This window comes from Ziziphus jujuba, chromosome 10, assembly GCF_031755915.1.
Source record: "Ziziphus jujuba cultivar Dongzao chromosome 10, ASM3175591v1".
Taxonomy (NCBI): Eukaryota; Viridiplantae; Streptophyta; class Magnoliopsida; order Rosales; family Rhamnaceae; genus Ziziphus; species Ziziphus jujuba.
In genome coordinates this window covers 26,492,288-26,512,116 of record NC_083388.1, presented here as the reverse complement: position 1 = coordinate 26,512,116, position 19,829 = coordinate 26,492,288, and the positions used below count along the sequence as shown (strand labels likewise).

General features: G+C 33.7%; 2 protein-coding genes and 1 pseudogene across 2 annotated transcripts; 2 read left to right on the top strand and 1 right to left on the bottom strand.

Moving 5' to 3' along the window:
- Positions 1-5,112: 5,112 nt before the first annotated feature.
- LOC132799723 (disease resistance protein RPV1-like) lies at positions 5,113-5,896 on the top strand (annotated as a pseudogene).
- A 72-nt stretch (positions 5,897-5,968) lies between these two features.
- On the top strand, positions 5,969-8,744 carry LOC107412402 (disease resistance-like protein DSC1). Its single transcript, XM_060812182.1, has 5 exons — positions 5,969-6,224; positions 6,377-6,676; positions 6,797-6,908; positions 7,021-7,784; positions 7,936-8,744. The coding sequence occupies exons 1-5, from the start codon at positions 6,108-6,110 to the stop codon at positions 8,602-8,604; spliced, it is 1,962 nt and encodes a 653-aa protein (XP_060668165.1). The 5' UTR covers positions 5,969-6,107; the 3' UTR covers positions 8,605-8,744.
- Positions 8,745-9,439: 695 nt separating this feature from the next.
- LOC132799252 (F-box/kelch-repeat protein At3g06240-like) lies at positions 9,440-13,002 on the bottom strand. The gene is made up of 3 exons (XM_060811699.1): positions 12,721-13,002; positions 11,941-12,084; positions 9,440-10,867 (listed from the first exon to the last, which is right to left on the bottom strand). Exons 2-3 carry the CDS (start codon positions 11,968-11,970, stop codon positions 9,632-9,634), a joined length of 1,266 nt encoding a protein of 421 aa, XP_060667682.1. The 5' UTR covers positions 11,971-12,084; positions 12,721-13,002; the 3' UTR covers positions 9,440-9,631.
- Between the last annotated feature and the right edge of the window lie 6,827 nt (positions 13,003-19,829).

Genomic DNA, 19,829 nt, shown 5'->3' with positions numbered 1-19,829 from the left:
GTTCAGAACCTTACTCCTTTGCTGGAAGTCCAGCTTTATGATGAATCAATCACACGTACAAGTGTATACATGTATATATGTCATACAAGTTTAATGAAAGTAACATTTTCATTGTAATGAAAAAGTCGATTGTTTGCATCCAAGAGGCACTGTAGAGTTCTTGCTTGCCATGATTCCAGCTCCTTTTGAAGAAGGTAAGGTTGCTTTTATTTAAAAAGTTTTATTTTAAATTGCCTGGAATTGGAACAGGAAGCATGTAGGCGGATAATGGCTGATGTACAGAAAGAAAGTCTTGCGTATAGCAACTTTTTTATTAAAAGTTGAAAGTGTATGTTTCTCTCTCTCTCTCTCTCTATGTATATATATACATACACACATACACCATACAAACACATCCATATATATGCTTTCTAATTTATTTTCATCCATGATGCAAGGATTTCACAGCCTTCAATTAGAGTTTCTTGTCCAGGAAATGAAATTCTTGATTGGTTTACGTTCCAAACTTAGTGGTCTTCAATGAATATCAAGCTTCCTCTTAATTGGCCACCAACTTCTTGGGTCTTGCTCTATGCGCTGTTGTTGCATTCTAGGATTGCCTTGTTTATTGGAGTCTGTGGATTTCATACCATCTCTTATTGGAGATAAATGATGGTCAATACCTCCATTTTTGTTTGAGTGTAAATGGATGGGATAAAGATAATGACACAAGAGGAATTGCTAATTCTGATCACATATTCCTGTATCTCTCAGGATTTTAATGAGAAAAAAGCTGATTATTGGTTCTCTGTTTGGAATGCCTCATTTAAATTCAACGCATCTAATAGGTCAGGAAAAAGTTCAATTGTAAAAAAGAGTGGGATCGGCTTATTATATGCCCAATATATGCAGAGTGATTTGCTATCATTTATCATGTTAGGAAACCAACGGTAGAAGCAGTTAAAGCTAAAAGACACAACCAGAATGAGTTTGATGTTGTGGTTTTCTGACCACTTTAGAGAAGAAATGTGAGAAGAAAAATAAAAATTAATTCTATTACTCATTTGGAAATAAAATTACAAAAATAAAAACATCTCTCTTGGAGAATTCTCACGTGGAACCTCTCTCCACACTATCAAATTTTCTCTGGAATTGCTCACTCTTCTCTCAAGCTCTCTCTGGAACTTAAACACTACTCTCAACACTCCTCACTTGGGTGATATTGAGGTTGCATCGCTTGAATGAAAACCACGGGATGGAGCCTATTTATAGGCTCACAAATTTGGCTGCATGTTCACCATTTTCAATCGGTTCTGACATTCAGCACCGAACTCTGCCATTGCCCACAATTGTTGAGCAAGTTGGAGTTCGGTGTTAAATGCAGCAATGGCTATTGTCAAAAATGGTGAACTGCTGGTTTCACACTGTCGGTGCAGTGTGGTGCGGCTGGACTTCACATTTGAGGCCAGTGGAAATGTGTTTATTGTCAACTTTTATGAAAAAGAAGATGATGTACCAGATCCTAAGAGAATTTGAAAATAGAAAAAATCATCTTGTGTTCTGTATACCAACGTAGGTGATTCGTATTCATCATTCTAGTGTCGATTTAAGCTTTAATTAGATTCTTATGTTTCTTTTGGACTCTAAAACCAACTTAAATTGTGTTTGGCTTGCATTAAATGAAAAATGTTCTATTTTGTTGTGCTAAGGGAGAATAAAAACACCAGAGTAAAGCAAAGGAAAGGAAAGTTTGTCAATTGCTTATGCCATCTAGTATGCATATTATTACGGTCCTTCTATTTTAACTATTTATTTTTTACTCTTATCATTGTTAAAGCAATCCATGATCGAAATGAGACTCTACAATCCATCATGTTCATTTGAACTGTGTCCTGTAAGACACCTTTACTTTCTTTAGTGAGTCATGGTCAATTGGTGGTTCAAGCCTAGTCATGTCTAGAATACCACTTGTAAATAATCCGATGAGCCTCATCCTAAAGTGTCAGTCAAGTTAGTCCTAACCTCGCTCACATATATATAATTTAGTTTGTGATAAATTTGAGATGCTCTAATTGGATATATTTGCTCAGACTAAGATTATTTGTCAAAGATTTTTTTTTATGAAATATCTTGGTTCATGAACACTCCCTTATACATGTATATTGATGTAATTCTGATCAAGTTAGGATTTCTTAATAGTGGAAGTTGAAGATACTTTTTGCTTGCGAGGTTTCCAAAATAAAGACTTAAGTTGCATTTATCGCTAAAGTTGTATTTTCATCTATTTTGCTTTGAGTATTGACCTCGGTTTTCCTCATGGCTTGCGTACGAACTATGACTTTAGAATATCATGTAAATACAAAATAGTGTTCAATCTGACAATATGATGTTATGCAGAGAATTAGAATTGAAAACGTGTAAAGGGCTCACTGCCATGATCAAGTTTTAGAAGAAAGAGAGAGAGAGAGAGAGAGAGAGAAATAGTGTGTCTATATATATTTATACAGAGTTCTACAATGAGAAATAGTGTGTATACATAGTTATACAGAGTTCTACAATGCCCGTATATATGCGCGCGCGCACAAACACACACGGAGACATACATATATGTTTTGGGTAAATACCAATGTATTAAAGCCTCTTACCCAAAAAAAAAAAATTGCATTAAGGCCAAAAGAATCCCACAGGAAATTACAAAGAGGCCATAGCCTCTGCCCCCTTAGCATTCATAATGTCAAAAATCGCGGCACTTCAACAAAATAACATAGTTTATCTGTATATGCTATATATGCCTAGGATGCGGAGAGTTTTGATGTCATTATAGCTAAGAGACTCCGGATGAGTTGAAGCCAGTGGCAGAGGAAGTGGCAGTGTAAGTAGGACTATGCGTTTTATAAGCTCCGATGAGGACAAAGAAATAGCAAACCAAATCCTAAGAGAATTTGATGACTATTACTTGGACGAGGAAAAGGAAGAAAAAGAGAAAACACATCCTAAAATAATTAGGGAAGAAATAATAATTATGATGTTGATCTTATGCTGCTATTTTTGATTTTCATGCAAAGCTGAAAAAGAATGAAGGAAAAGTCAATTTCCTTCAATAAACAGCAGGTAATTTATTCTTTGGATGGTTCTAATATTTGCAATAGAATTGTAAATAGATTGAGGTGTGCTATTAATAAAAGACTAATTCAATTTCTAAAGAGAACACCATTCCTTCACTGGTTTTTCTACATCTCATATGCATTTTGTTCTTGATCATTTAGATTTCAGAGAAGTGTACTAGTCGAAGGCTTATTCCGTGTGTATTTGACGAGTCTTAGTAGTCTTCTCAATTTGTATAATCTGAGATTTCTCAAAGGTTATATCAAGTAGTGCATAGTACATCTTCTCAAGTCCCTCCCTGATACACTTAGTAATGACTTAGATATCTCCATTAGTAATGACTAACGATACCCTTCGAAATATTTTCCTTCAAATTCCAGTCCAACTAATCTTGATGAACTTAAAACAGTTAACAACGAACTAGAAAGATTAAAACTATAGGAATAGGATAAGTCAGGGTAGACTCTATAAAATACTCCTTCATATGAAAGATCTACATTGGTCCTTGAAGCATATTTTTAGACAGTATGTATGGTCTAGATATCCTATGGAGTCCAACAGCACTAATAAAAGAAGGTGATAATAATGCTGTGGAAAACTATCATTGATGAATAAATGAAAAAGGATAAGATCCCAAAACTTTAATCTCAGTAAGAGGCACATATACTTATATAGAAAATGGAGTATGATCAGAAACTTTCATATATTTGTTAAAAAAAAAAAAAAAGAATAAAATTTCACGGGCTTAAAAATAAAGCATCAAAAAGCATCTTTATTGCCTTATGGCCTACATTGACAATATCATGTTTAACAGGGGGAGTCGAACATATTCCACTAATTGTTTTGAAAGAGATTATTTTTGGTTTACTGGCATTTAGATTTCAAGAACTTTCAAGTCCACAGAACTGTGTTCCCTTTACATTTTTATTTTTGGTAATTATGCAATAGAATTTATACTCGCAATTTTAATTATTTCGTATGTGGTAAGCATTCTAAAAGGTACTCTGCTTCTTCCTTGTAGGAACAATGAAGTTACCCAAGCAAGGCCAAGCACTTTTAACTTGAATTGCAAGTTTATAATCATAGTTTGCATGTCTTAACATATAGATTTGAAGGAGATTAATATGCCTTCCTCTTCTTTTTCTTCTTTTAATCTCTTTAATATAGCATTACTATTCTCTCATTATATTTATTAGCCTTCTGGTTTTATGTAGCACTCGAAACAAAGAATTGTTAATGGAAGCCAAAGGCAAATATTTGCTGTTCTAATTAAGCAGGGGCACCGGATGATTATGGTTTTTGTTTTGAGGTAAAATAGCTGCTCGTCATCATATCAATGAATATATATTTGAAGGCTAGGCCTGTTTGCGCTTTTGTCATGTGCATTGCAACAAAGTTGTACACTCCATTTCTTGTATTTAAAAAGAAATAAAGAGTATAATCTATTTTTTTATTTTATTTTATTTCAAAATGGGTTTAATCTATCTCTTCTGAAATTGCAGGAAAAAAAAAATAATACTTGGAAAACACGTACAATATATTACAATGTCCAACGTACATTTGTACCAGTGTAACCTAGTCGTTGGTATTAGCTGATGACACTTTTGACCATATATCTGACAAGTATGTAGGGTCTGGATTATCCTATGTAGCCCTAACTCCTAAGCACTAATAGTATTAATTAAGAATGTTAACCAATTAATGGGCCTTTCTAGTTTCTTTAATCAAAGAAGGGATGGATTTTGATTTTTAAACCCGGGGTATATGGGACACTCATGGAGTTTCATAAACAAATTGAAAAAGAAAATTGATCCTATCACTTTCAACCATGCAATGGCACGTATTGTGTATGAAAAAGAAAGAAAAAGATGCATCCACCGGCCTGCCAAAAGAGATGATGCGATTAGCGTCTTTGTTTAATTTATTGGCACATGGCCGACAGGCATTCACAGTCACTGAAACCTAGACTAGTAATTTGTTGTTTAGCAATATCAGATTAATTAGTTCGTTGGGATTTGGATTTCAACAGCTCTCAAGTCCTATAAATTTCATTCTCTTTTTACTTTTTTTCTTTTTAGCAAGTTTCCCAACTTAAAAAGTCATCAACATCATATTATATTCTAATTAAAGTTGCACTGTAATTTCAACTAAATTTCTTTCTCTGAATAAACGAGGCTAGGAAGTATCTAAGAAAGTCCAAGCAGTTAGTAATTTAACCTCTGGTTGGTGCTTTTTCATTTTTTTTTCTTTTTAAATTAAACTAGTTTGGCATTTTTTGTCATAGTTCTGGCTGGATTAGCAGTGTTTGAATATGGCTTCCTCTTCTTCTTCTTCTTATTCTTATATCCGTCCCCAAGAGAAGTATGCTGTTTTTGTTAGTTTCAGGGGACTGGACACCCGTGATAACTTTACCAGCCATCTTTATGAAGCTTTATGTAGGAAGAAGGTGCATACATTCATAGATGATAGACTTGAAAGAGGTGATGAAATTTCACCAGCACTTGTGAAAGTAATCAAGGAAGCAATGCTTTCAGTAATCATTTTCTCTTAAAACTATTCTTCTTCCACTTGGTACTTGGATGAGCTTGTTCAAATTCTTGAATGCAGGGAAAAAGGACAGATTATGATACCTGTTTTTTATCGCCTAGATCCATCCCATGTACGGAAATAGAAGGGCAGTTATGCAGTTGCATTTACTAAACTTGAAGAACGTTTCCAGAACAGGATGAACAAAGTGCATCAATGGAGGGCTGCTTTGACAGAAGCAGCCAATCTATCTGGGTGGGATTCACTGGTCACCAAGTATGTATAACTCTTTAAAACTTAGTTTTTTTCTATTTATCCCATAGAACCTTTGATCGTTCTACAAGCTATATTGCTTGATATTGCATGTTTCTTCAAAGGATATGATGCAAATTTTTTAGAAAGAATACTTGATGGTTGTGACCTCTTTGCAATCATAGGAATACAAAGTTTGATTGATAAGACTCTCATAACCATCATCAACAATAAGCTGCGAATGCATGATCTGCTGCAAGAAATGGGTAGAGAAATTGTCCGAGAAGACTACTAAACAACCTGGAGACCGTAGTAGATTATGGAAAACTGAGAATATCCATTATGTGTTCAAAGGAAACAGGGTAAGTGAACTAGATGCTTGACTTTCCTTTTAAAGAAGTTGGACTTTTCTTTCTATTCTTTATGAGCAACAAAAAATTGGTACCAGATATACTGTTTTCCAGTGTTTAACTGAAGTTTTTGTATGCTACTATATGTCTCATTTATTTACTAGGGATCTGCAAAAGTTGAAGGCATATTCCTAAATACATCTGAGATGAAAGAGATAATTCTGAGCCCTGAAATCTTCTCACAGATGCATAATCTAAGGTTGCTTAAAATTTATAATTTTGATGAGGAAGAGAAATGCAAACTGAAATTTCCTCAAGGTCTTCATTGCCTTCCTGATGCACTTACATATCTATATTGGGATGGATACCCTCTTAAATCTTTGCCATCATATTTTAGTCCAGAGAACATTGTTATCCTTCAAATGCCTTACAGCCAACTTGAGGAACTTTGGAATGGCATTCAGGTATGCTCTAATTTAATTATGATATTAAATACCACATTGTGTCAATTTCAAAAGAGCTATGCCAAGCAATCACAGCCATTATTATTTGCCTTGATAACTTTTCTTAAATATTAATTGCAGGATCTTGGGAAGTTAATAGAGATGGATCTTAGTCACTCTAAGCACTTGACTAAAATCCCAGACGCTGCTCACGCTCCGAACCTTGAGACTATAAATCTTGAATACTGTATAAGTTTGCTTCAACTTCCTCCAACTCTGCAATATCATTGCAAGCTCAGTTCTTTGAACATGAGATGCTACTCAAAACTTGAGAAACTTCCAGAGCTATCCAGGAATTTGAAAAGAGTTAGTTTTGGAAGGATGTACAGAAATAAAAGAAGTTCCCTCATCGATTGGATCTCTAGACAAACTCGAGTCTTTGAATCTTCACAACGGTAAAGTCCTTATGAATCTTCCGAGCAGCACTAGTAATATGGATTCACTCAAATCTCTGAGTCTCTCTGCCTGCGCATCCATTGACATGTTTCCAAGTCTTCCAAGGTTTCTAAGTCGGTTAGATATAAGTGGAACCCCGATAAAGGCAGTTCCATCATCAGTAGACGAACTGTCTGGTCTAGTTAAGTTTTATCTCAAAGGTTGCAAAAGGCTTGAGAGTCTCCCTACTCGCATTTATAATCTAAAAGCTCTCACATTTCTTTCTCTCTCTGTATGCTCAAAATTGAGATACATTCCGGAAATCTCAGAGCCTTTGGAAAGTTTACGCTTCCTCCATTTGGATGAAACAAGAAGTAAAGAGCCACCCTCTTCCATTGGAAATCTAAAGGGGCTTACAGAAGAGAACCTTGACAACTGCTGCAAGCTTAAAGCTCTACCAGACAGCATCAATAAATTAAACAATACAGAACACTTTTCCTTGTTTGGCTGCTCAAAACTTGAAAAATTCCCAACTTTATCAACTTCTTTAGCAAATTCGAATGCATGCCAACATAGCCTGGATTTAAAATTTTTCAATTGTATGATGTTGGATCATGAAGCAAGCAGGGGAATAATGGCTGATGTACATATCAGAATTTTGCGTATGGCAGCTTCTACATTAAAAGCTAAGAATGTAAGTTTGTTTCTTTCTTTCTTTCTATCTCTCTCTCTCTCTCTCTCTATATATATATATATATATATATTGTTTACATAGAATGTAAGTTTTTCGTCCATGATCAATGATTGTTTAAATGCTTTCTAATCCATTTCCATCCATGAGACAGGAATTTCCATTCTTTGCATCACCCTCGTTAAGAATTTGGTGTCCAGGAAATGAAATTCCAGATTGGTTTACGTACCAAACAGAGGGAGATGAAACTCCAGATTGGTTTACGCGGCCATCAAAGGGATCTTCACTGAATATCCAGCTTCCTCTAAATTGGCACTCCAACTTGTTGGGTATCGCTCTCTGTACTGTTGTTGCATTCAGGAATTGCGATCGTAATTTACCTTTGTGGATATCATGTAAATGCTCATTGAAGAGGAACAATGGTATAGGCCATAAGTTCAACTGGTTTATGAACTGGAATAGGATGATGGCTAGCAAGACTTGGGGAGTTGCAGAATCTGATCACATGTTCCGGTGGTATGACCATAGCATCTTTGAGGATTTTATTAAGAAACAAGCAAACTTTTTTTCCTCTACTTGTAATGCCACATTTATTTTCAACCCAGTGCATCAATTTTCAACCATCACAAAGTGTGGGATCAACTTATTATATGCCCAAGATGCAGAGAGACTTGGTATCCTTAGTCAAGATGATAGGGAACCAGATGTCAAACATAATATAACTAAGAGAAGCCGGAATGCGTTTGAAGCCGGTGAAGGTGTGATTTTTATAAGCTCTGACGAGGAAGAAGAAGATGATCAACCAAATCCTAAGAGAATTTGATGCATCTCTTCCAGATTAATGTAAGGTGACTCCTTTCATCATTCTAGTATCCATTTATGCTTAGTTAATTTCTTATTTTGTTTTGGACGTTAATGGAATTGTGTTTAGCTTGCATTAAATACAAATTATTCTACTTCTTATGCCAAACCATTGAAAAATAAAAATAAAAAAAAATCACGCGTTGACAGAGAAAAAGAAAACTTGTCAATTTCACATTTAATATTATTTAGGCTTCAAGCAAATTATTCAACTTTTTATGCTAAGCAAGAAGAAAAGGACAATACCAAAAAAAAAAAAAAAATGGCAATTTCATATGTCATCTGTTATTATGCATTATTAGTCGTTAGTAATCTATTATGAATTTCTTTTTTGTTCAATTTGAAAATGTGATTTTGGAAAATATGACATACATGTTCTCATACTTTCCCCTTGTATTGGCGTTAAAGGATTACTCTCACTCAAAACCCTATCCAGTCTCTAAATAGGATTAACATCTAGCTTGAGTTTGAGTTTGAATTTGTAGTTCAGTTCATCCCTCCTTAATTTGCAACTTTCCAGTGACTATAAGATGGTTAAAATTTAAGACAATGATTGAAGTGGTACCCTTGAGAATTGGGTGTTTCAAAAATCTTCAGTCCTTTCTTCTGCGTTACCGCAGAAGACTTAGGATCTTCCCACCGACAGTTGTAAGTTAACTAGTCTTAGATGGCTTAATCTTGGTGGCTGCTCAAATTTGGAAAACTTCCGATAAATAAGAATTTTGTCATTCAGGCGACTTTGCACGCTTCGCACACTTTTGCCAACCAAAAGAATTGAATAATACATGTAAAAGATATAAAGAACAATAAAAGCTTTATTGATATATAGTCTGAAACAATGATTTGAGTCCGAGATAGTAGATACCTCCATGAAAACTTAATTAATATCAACTCTATCATATCCGTGACAATCAGACCAACAAAAAAACATATGTAAATAGATAAATTAAAAACAATTAGACCAACAAACAAAAACAGAAATAGCTAAATTAAAATAAGTTGATAGGAGGAGTTGCATTAATTTGAACTAGATTTTCTTGGTAGTTAAACACTTGCGGTGATGTTCCATGAATATCTAAATCTTTAATTTTTCGGATGGAAGGGTCTACCAAAATCAGATCATGACGACATCCACCTCCGTGTACCTCGAGAAGAACCTTATTGTTGTTCCAAAATCCACTTATACTCGGTCCTAATAATTTGAAGGGTCCAACAGTAAATAGATTAGTCCATGATTCCTTGACACCATATTCACCCAACACCCATATGTTATGGGTCTCTGTTTGATTCTTTCTATCTTTAACATAATGATCAAGAGCAAGGGATGCATTATGAAACATAAGGCTATTCCGACAGTTACCATCACTGCTGCTTTCAATTATACAAGGAGGCAAAGGTGTTGTTATGAATACCTCATTGCTGATGTCGAATGACATGACATGTTCTCCATACTCTTCATTCCATACCAACCACGAAATCATTTCGCCACCGTTGCATCCTTCAATTGAATATGCCGACATAATATCACAAGTTGGGATGATGCCTGGTAGCAATTTCCAACAACCTGCTTTTAAGCTGTAAACTTCAACCTCTTGTTGGCACGGACGGACAGGGCGTCGATTGTCTTCAAACAATCTTTGGATTGAGACAAGTTTGTAATCATTGTTTTTGGGATCAAAACCGAATCCCATCTCTCGATGTTGAAACATTTTCTTATCCGGATTGCTTTTGTATAATCCATTTGGAATAATTTTTGCATCTCTTGTTGCAGGGTTCCACAAGACATACATATCTATACGCCTAAGACATACCACACCATTACAGCAGCCCACCACCTTGACGACACAATCTTTCGAACTCATTGAATCCATTAATGGAGTATCGGATAATATTGTTTGGGTATAAACGACTTCTAAGGTTTCATCACAAACTAAAGAGATGACATGCTTGCTACTGATAAGATCCTCGTATTTGACAAGGATATAAGAATTCCTTATCTTCCGGCGTACCTCAATGAAAGGCCGACTGGTGATAATGGAGTATAATGACTTGCAGACGCCTTTGCATCGTCGAAGATCTTCCGCTGGTAGACGTAACAGGATTGAAATCACCAACTCTATCGGAAGATCCTCCATCTTGCACTTGCTAATCGACATCATAACCAATTCTTGCACGAGCTTTTCAATTTCTTTAAACACAAATATCTCTTCAAAACCTGATACGCTCTGTACACAAATAAGTGAAAATAAATCAACACTGAGGTAGTAAACAATTTAAACATATAAATAATAATAATAATATAAAAAAAGATTAATTAATTTTGCGTGTTACACTACTAAAGCTTTGTAAAACCCCTCCCTCATCTATGCATGACTCTCTCTTTCTCTGTCGTGTAATTCATTGGGAGCTTAATAGCCCTGTAGGCTGCTCGTCAAAGAAGCCATGTCCTGCCCCTAAAGCTGTATGACTATATGTTAGAATTTGCCTGCTACTGCTGGTATATGTGTGTAGCTTAATATTTGCTCTTTCATATTGATCAAAAAAAAATATTTGCTGTTTGATATATATGATGTATTAGCTCCTAACCCTACCTAGCTAGCTACCATATAGGTTTGCTTTTCTTTGTTTCATACTGTCTCATTCTCTCATTATTCTGTCATTCTTTTAATTTTTGAATCAATCTGTTTAAGTAAAAATTTCTGAAGGAAAAATTTAAGCTGAAACCCTAAATGAAAGGAGAAAAAGGAGAACGAAAAAAAAAAAAAACATCTACCGGAAAGATTGCTCAATTCTCATTCATGAAAGACTGATTATGTTTACAAGGCTCAATTCTCACTCATGAAGATTGATACTGCTAACGTTTACAAGGCTTAATTCTCATTCATGAAGACTGATTACCTTTACAAGGCTTTTTCTATTTGTATCAACAAACAAAAGCAAGCTAAAACCAGCTTAGAAACAAAGCAACCTTTTTCTCACAAGCCAAGCTACTCTGTCATCGAAGCTGTGCTTTTTTGCTTTAGCTCACTTAAAGTCAGCTAATCAAAGCTGTGCTCTCGAATAGTTTAATTTTTTTATTTTCTCGAATAGTTTAATTTCTGGATTGCCAGAAGAGTGAAAAAAAACATGGCAGAGAACGTAAAGCCACTACTGAGAGAGTGCATGCGAATGTAAAGCTAGGCTATTATAGAGTGCCCAGGCTATTATAAATCAATCGAAGTTAACATCAAAAACCCTAGCCTGTTTCCAAATATATGTATGCATATATAATATACATGAAAATGCTATTGCGAGTTACCTGCCATTTGGTGGGGAGATAATTATCCATAGAATGCTATTTCTTTAAACACAATTTCTTTAAAAACTGTACAGTTCGTGGCAAATAGAAACAAGCTTACATGTTCAGAACCTGAAACGCCATGCATTTTGTGGTCTCCTTCCGCTGTACAGATAAATTAGAATAACTTTAAATTAGCATTGAGGTATTAATAATTTGAGACATTTAAATAATAAAAAAAGGCTTAATTATTCAGCTTGATATGCGATCCAATATGTTATTATATCCGTAATTAATGCCTAATCGACATGATACATCTCTCAGAAATAATTTATTAACTTTTTTTTTATTTAAAAAAAAAAAAGAAAGCATAACGTAAGGAAGAATAATAGAATAAAAAATGTTAGTAAATACTTCTAAGTTCTTGTTCAACTATGGCTAACCCTTGAGTTCTTTTCAAAATATTCCACTATTAGATTTTTTTTTTTTTCAAAAATACTAATGAAATAAAAACCAAATTGAGACTTAGCGTTTCACAAATTTCTCTTCAACTATCCCCAAACAAAAGAAAAATATCAATTAAATCTAAAAAATCTGCTCTTAGAACAGAAGAACAAAATAAAATAAAAAAATTAATTAAGCTTTTTTTGGAGTTAGAAAATAGGAGAGGAAAAAAATCAGGAGGAAAATAGAAAGGAAAAAAAAAAAAAAGACTACTGAAAAATTGCACTAAATTTTTTCACAGGCAAAAAAAAAAAAAATAGTTGTTCAATATTAATAATAATAAAAAAAAAAATGTACTCTGTAAAAATTCAAGGCAAAGCTTGAGCTCTTCAATGGAGTAAGCACGCGCCTAGCACAACAACCACCACTCTCTCAGTCTTTCCACAAATTTCAAGCAGAGAAAGGTTTCTGATAAAATAGATTTGATTCTTGGTGACTTAGGCACCAAAAACAATGAGATCGTAGAGGACTAAAGAGAAATAGAGAGGAATTGAGAGCCTTCAACCGAATCAAGAAGATGATCATAGACAACGATGATCTCTGACAAAGATAAGAAAGAGAGAGAGAGAGAGAGAGAGAGAGTGATCGACGATGAGAGAAAGACTGAGAATATAAAAGATGAGAGAGAGAGAGATCGTGAGAATTTATATATGGGTGTGTGTGAGAGAGAGAGAGAGAGAGAGAGATTTAGTGGGAGGGAAGAGAGCCAGAGGAAAATTTCGGTTTGATGAGGAATGATGGTGTGCTAGGTTTATATAATAAGAGTTATTCAAAGGAATCGAAGCTAATGTTATATGATTATTGTAATTACTTTTTAAAGACAGTAAACACGGATCTCAATTTCATTTTTAGAGATAGTAATATGTTTTGAAAATGTCATTAAATCGGAAAAAATAAATAAATAAAAATAAAATAATAAGATGAAATGGATTAGTTTTAATAGTTGAGTATTTTTATTTATGTATATGAGAATACCAGTATCCCCTTTGTCTATAATTCCAGTCATCCACCTTTCCTCCCCCCAATATGTACTTCAAAAATTTCGATGTAAACTGAACAAGCAATGTAAACCGAGAGAGATTGAGAGGGAGTGCACGGTCTAGAATATGGGAGTGTAATCGAAATCAGAAATACTTAAAGCCTTTTATATTTTGTAAACTGACTGAGTGCCCAGGCACTAAATTGTCCCATTAACATAAAAAATAATAATAATAATAAAAAATAAAACCCTAGCGTGTATATATATATATATATAATAGATATTAAATATCTATATACTATAAAAGCGGCTTGTGGCTTCTTATTTTTTCCTGGTTTTCTTATAAATTGTCCCAGTTAACATTAAAAAAAAAAGAAAAAAGCGAGCATACTTTCCAAAAAAATATTTACACTTTAAAAATTGATTTTTGAGATTAAAATATTGTACTTTGATTCCAATTGGTCTTATTTAATTTGATATAATTGAAATTCAATCAACATTTGTAGTTCCGGCGATATATTTTGCAATAGAAAAAATCTAATTGAAGCCAAAGACATAAAAGAGAACCAGTTCAGAGAATAAAAGACACAAAAGGAAAGCAATTTTAGTTAGAAAGGAAATGTCTTAATATTTTAATTATGTTTAATTTGTTAACTTAATGGGTAATAGATTGGGTCGTAATTTAACAAATAGGTTTATATTGGCATATTTCAATATCAAAACTTAATCTCCTTTTTTTTATGGACCCTACCTAATATTTATTTTCTAAATTACAATTAGAAATGGGGATTTCACCAAAAACAAGGTTTGGACCCAAACTTGGCCAATGGTTTTACCACTGGACCAAGTTATCATTGAGATTTTGTAAGTATTTTTTTTTTTCCCAAACATATAAAATTGAATTTTTGAATTTGGAATTCAATTTCAAATCCACCTTTTCCCCCTTTCCTTTTAATATATATTTTTTTATAAACTGATAATAATGGGTTTCAACCATTTAGATTATTTGTTTTAATAAAACTAATTATTAAGAAAAAAATGTTGGTTTACATTCCTATCAAAAGAGAATCTTTATCCATATCTAACTATATATTAGAAAGGGACCAAAACTTTTAAGCCTACACAGATTTTGAGAGAACTAGGTTTTCCAGTATTTAGGACAAAGTAACTATGACGGTGTTACGAAGTAATATTGATTGAAGTTGGTACACTTACGTAAGGTAGCCCAGCCAAAGGCTAGGTGTACTCCCTTACGAGTAGCTAATGAGTTGTTAATTTGTTATGGAGGGAACTAAGAGCGGAGCATAGCGGATCCGTGTGGGCATGTGCCTGCATGCACATGTATGTTGTAGCTCATCTAAAAGTAAATCCATCAAGGATCACACAAGAAGAAGTTGAAGCCAAGTTTTTTTTTTTCGGATTAAATTTACCCACCCTATTTTTCCACATTAAAAATCATCCAAACAAACTTAAAAAAAAAAAAAAAAAAAAAAATCCATAAAATTTCACGTTCCCACAAATTTTGACACTTGCCAAAGGGGGCAAGTATTTGAAGTTGGTCAAAACATGGTTTTGAAAAAAGAGACAAACCTTCATAATATTACCCTTGTGAAAGAAGTTGGTAGATAGCTTTAAGAAAAAGAAAAAGAAAAGAAAATAGTGTAATAACATATCCAGGGATTAATGAAAACAAAAGAAAAAAGAAAAAAAAAAAGCCATATCCAAAAATAGTAACTTCGTTAGGTATTGTTTCAGTATTCTTCATGGATCAAGGGATAGTAGACGGGAAAGAAGGCACTCTCAGGCGTTGTGTCACTCTTTAACAGTCTTGCGTAACCCTCATCACCCCAACCTTCACCCCAACTATTTTTGACGTGCCAGTACTGATCGTACTCCTCATTTCCTTGACCAACTATCACCATTGCATGACCACGTTGATTAGTACTACCATCATCATATGTTACTACGGGAAATAGAGGCTGAATGTCCTGAAAATCAAATTTTATAAGATAAAATTATAACTTAAATATATAAAAAAACACCAATAAAATAATTAAATTAAAATAAAAGTAAAATCTTACCGAATTTCGACAGTACTTAAAATCATCTGTCAAATAGAAACAACCTACAACAGGGTGATCTTCTACTACATTTTCAATTTTTTTCAAGCTCATCTACCCTTTTAAAACCTGATACGCCCCAATATATTTCCTGATCTTCAGTCCGCTGCACCAAATAAATTAGAATAAATTAGCATTGAAGCAGTAAACATTTGAGACATTTAAATAATAATAATAAAAAAAATTTATTATATAAGACCTCCTTTTTCTCAGAGGTTGCTCCTCTCCAAGGATAATCATCTTCATATGCAATCCCATTTGTTTTTATATAATCAAATGCCCATTAACATGACCACTGCCTGGATAGTTGTCTATCAGCTCTTGGGCCGATAAAGGGCAATGCATAGGATTATCAGGATTCTGCTTATTGTGCAACATCTCCACAAGATCGCAAACAGCAACAGCCCAACATGCGTCTATATTGTCAATATATATACATATGTTATATGGAAAAATAAATTAATTATTAAAAAATAAAAAAATAAAAGCAAAGCAGTAATGTAATAATAACTTATTAGTGTTGCCTTGATCCTCAATTTTAATAATTTCGTTTATCTTTGCTTTTTTGACAAACCTACATGTCACCTGCTTTTTTCATAATGATTTTTTTTTTTTTGGGTTTTAATTTTGAAATAATTGGTCTTGTAAAAGTAAATTATTTTGTCGTCTTACTTTTCTTGAAATTAAATGTTTTTGTACAATAAGAGTATATATTTATTGGATGATCATAAAAATAAAATTCATTTGAGCTGCTGCACGTTATAGAGCATATTTATTAGACTGAACATAACAATGAAATCCATTTGAGCTGCACATTTATCCGGTATAAGTTGACTACACTGAAATATGAGTCAATAAGCAGTAAAAATTGGAATCAACTGTTTAAAGAAGCTTTATAGAAGTAAAAAGTAAAAGCAATAAAGATAATGAAAATTGGGAATAAAATCTTTTATTGAAGTTTGGAACATTTTTTTTTTTTTCGTTTTAACTTCAAGTAGCACGGAGTTATAAAAGCAATCTGGGAATGGGAATAGTGCATGTCTTTAGATTAATATTACATAATAAACAATATTAGTGGCCAGCAAAAGTAGATTATCCACTTTTGTACATTTCAGCATTTCATTAATTATCCTATTGGATATCATGTGATATAACTTGAATCTATTTATAATTGCTCCTGTCAAAATCACTTTGGCCACCTTTATTTTAGAGAAAATAAAAGATTAAAATATTTCTGTACCTTTTCTTGTCACTCATCATGCAATTATTACAGCTTTTACATTTTTACCGAATAGCAAATTAAACACCAGAAAAATCAAAATTATTTTACTCTAGTCATCCAATCTGCATTCCTCCAATTAATATTAGGTCTGTTATGATACCAAGACATTGTGACTTATGAGATGTAATTAAACTGAACGAGTACACAGTTTAGAACATGGGAGTGTAATGGAATCGAAATCAGAGAGACTGAGGAAAGCTAATTAAAGCCAATATTCTTTGCATGCATTGAAACTGACAGAGTACACAAACAGATCAATACGTAAAGCGTTTATTTATTTTAAACTGAGAGAGTGCTGACATACGAATTTAGATTACAAAAAAGGAAAAAAAAATCTAAATATAACTATAAAAGGAAAAACATAGAAATTATTTAGGAAGGTCAATTAATTGACCAATATATACATATAAGAGTTCTATGATGGACGAAGACGACACCTTTTACACTTGATCGAACGGCTATGGGTATCCATCAAGTGGTGGACAACTTCTTCCATGGTAACAATCCCGTTTATATATACATATAACAAGAAAGTCCATTATTTTATTTTCTTTCCTATTTTATATATGCCTTTTTTATTTATGGAATTTAGGTTATAGTGGCGCAGGGAGACTGAGAGTGCTAACATAGAAAACCCTAGTGTATTTTTTAAATATATATACATATATATATATATATATATATTTTAAGATATTTATATATTTTAAGATATGTTAATTAAATATTCTATAAATAAATAAGGAGGGCTAGAGATAGTACAGATTGCTATCATTCATACGACTTTCGATTACAAAATTGGAAAAAAAATATAAATATAAATATAAAAGGCAAAAAAAATCTAAGAAACATAGAGATTATTTAGAGAGGCCAATTAATTTATCAATATATATATATATATATAACAAAAGTCCATTACTTTTCTTTCCTTTTTAATTTCCTGAACGTTGTTGGTCTTGCTTCAAAAGATTTTGTATATGCTTTTTTTATTTATGGAATTTAGGTTATAGTGGTGTTGTTAAACTGACGCAGTTCTAACACAGAAAAACCCTAGTCTATTTTCCAATATATATATATATATATAAACATATACGGAAATTCTATGGTGAGGATGGTCCGTATGAGAACCACAGTATTAATGACAATTTTTCATAGTATTAAGATGGTTTTTTAGAAAATCGTCACCGATATTATGAAAAACAGTCATCAATACTGTGTTCCGCATGAGGACCGTCCGCACCATAGACAAACTGTAAACATACATATATATATATACACACATTTTAAGAGATGTTAAATATTGTATAAATAAATAATTAAAGAAAGCTAGAATAGTATGCATTGCTATTATTCATACGACTTTAGATTACAGAAACGAAAAAAATATATATATATATATATGTAACACCCCGTCCCGAACCATGTCGGAAATTTTTGCACGTTGACCGAGGTTGACTGTTGACCGTTGACCGAAGGGGTCAAAAGTTGACTTTTTGACCTGGTTGGAATTCTAGGTTGACTAAGGTACCGTTACAGAGTACACATTGGCACGAGTTTGTAGACTGGTAGCACGTTCAAAACGGAGCTACGGTTTGAAAGTTATGAGCAAAACAAGTTGAGGTCCAAACTGTCCAAGGGGTGCCGGAGTTGACTTTTTATTCATGCAAGTTTGAGCTTTGACTCATGCATGGTTGTGAAGTGCTCATCGATACGAGTCCGTAGACTAGCGGCACGTCCGATTCGGACATGTGGTTTGAAAGTTATGGACCTGTAAAATTCTTCAAATACCGTATTATTTTAATATTATTTTTTTAAACGCGTAACGATGTGCCACGTGTGACTTACTGAAGGTGACCATGTGTCACCATGTTGAGAAGCCACATGTCAACCATGTGAAATATCAAATTATTTTATTATTATTTTAAATAATAATATTATTATTAATATCATTTAATTATTTAATTATTTGTATTATTTTATTTTATTTTTTCTTTTTTTTTCTTTTTCTTTTTCTTTTTCTTTTTCTTTCCCCACGTGGGAAAAAAAGGGCCAGGGGGCCCGATCCTGTTCCTCTCCTTCTTCTTCTTCTTCTTCTTCTTTCTTTCTTTCTTTCTTTCTTTCTTTCTCTCCCGTCGTCTCTCTCTCCCGTGTTTTTAAATTCTGGCCACCCATAGTCCTCACGCGCCATCCAGTGACGAGCGGAGGGAGGAGGCGACCTCAGCCACCAAATTTCCCGGTCAGCCGCCTCCGGACGCGCCCAGATCGGGCCGGCGAAGTCGCTGCGGCGGGTGGAAATTTTTCCGGCGATTTCGCCGTATTCCGGCCAGCCCAGTCCGAATTGCCACCCCTCTCCCCCTATTTTGGGTCCTCTGAGTTCAAAAATGGCCTCCAATCTCAAAAATTCGAAGCGGTTTGCGAGATACGAGGAATTGAAAACCGGCCGAAACTTTCCGGCCACCTACGGCCGAATTGGGGTCGATGGAGACCGGATTGGTAATCTTCGTCGCTCAAGCTTCGATTCGGTATATTATTCGCCTATTTTGGTTAATGTTTGTGTTTGACCCCCCGGGTACCGGGTATTATTTACCCGATTAAAATATTAATTTATTTGACTGTCTGTGAAATTTGTTCTAGGAGCACCGGTGAGTCATGGAATTAATCCCGTGGTGGATCATGGTTTAATTGCATGCTCCAGGTGAGTGACCCACCTTCAAATTAATTTTGGGAATTTAATTGGTGAATATATCATGTGTGATTTAAATATTTGGAATTTAATTTCTATGCCAAATATTTATTGGATTTATTGTGGAATTATTTGTGAAATTATTGGATTTAAGAAAATGTGCATTTTACAAAATTATGCCATATGAAATTATTTTATGGTTTTCAGGATTTTGAAATTGGCGTGGTTTTAATATTAAATTGGGCATGATTTGATTTTCAAATATTTCAAAGAAAATATTTGGTTATGTTGGTGATTTCAATTTTTATAAAATATGCCCACAGAATATTATGAGATTTGATTATG

Bases quoted from the DNA above. Each gene is read 5' to 3' on its own strand.
- LOC107412402 (XM_060812182.1), top strand. From the start codon at position 6,108: ATGATCTGCTGCAAGAAATGGGTAGAGAAATTGTCCGAGAAGACTACT. The intron at 6,677-6,796 runs GTATGCTCTAAT...TATTAATTGCAG, and splicing joins AACTTTGGAATGGCATTCAG to GATCTTGGGAAGTTAATAGA. The intron at 6,909-7,020 runs GTTTGCTTCAAC...GAATTTGAAAAG, and splicing joins AAATCTTGAATACTGTATAA to AGTTAGTTTTGGAAGGATGT.
- LOC132799252 (XM_060811699.1), bottom strand. From the start codon at position 11,970: ATGGATAATTATCTCCCCACCAAATGGCAG. The intron at 10,868-11,940 runs GTAACTCGCAAT...ATTTGTGTACAG, and splicing joins ATCTCCCCACCAAATGGCAG to AGCGTATCAGGTTTTGAAGA.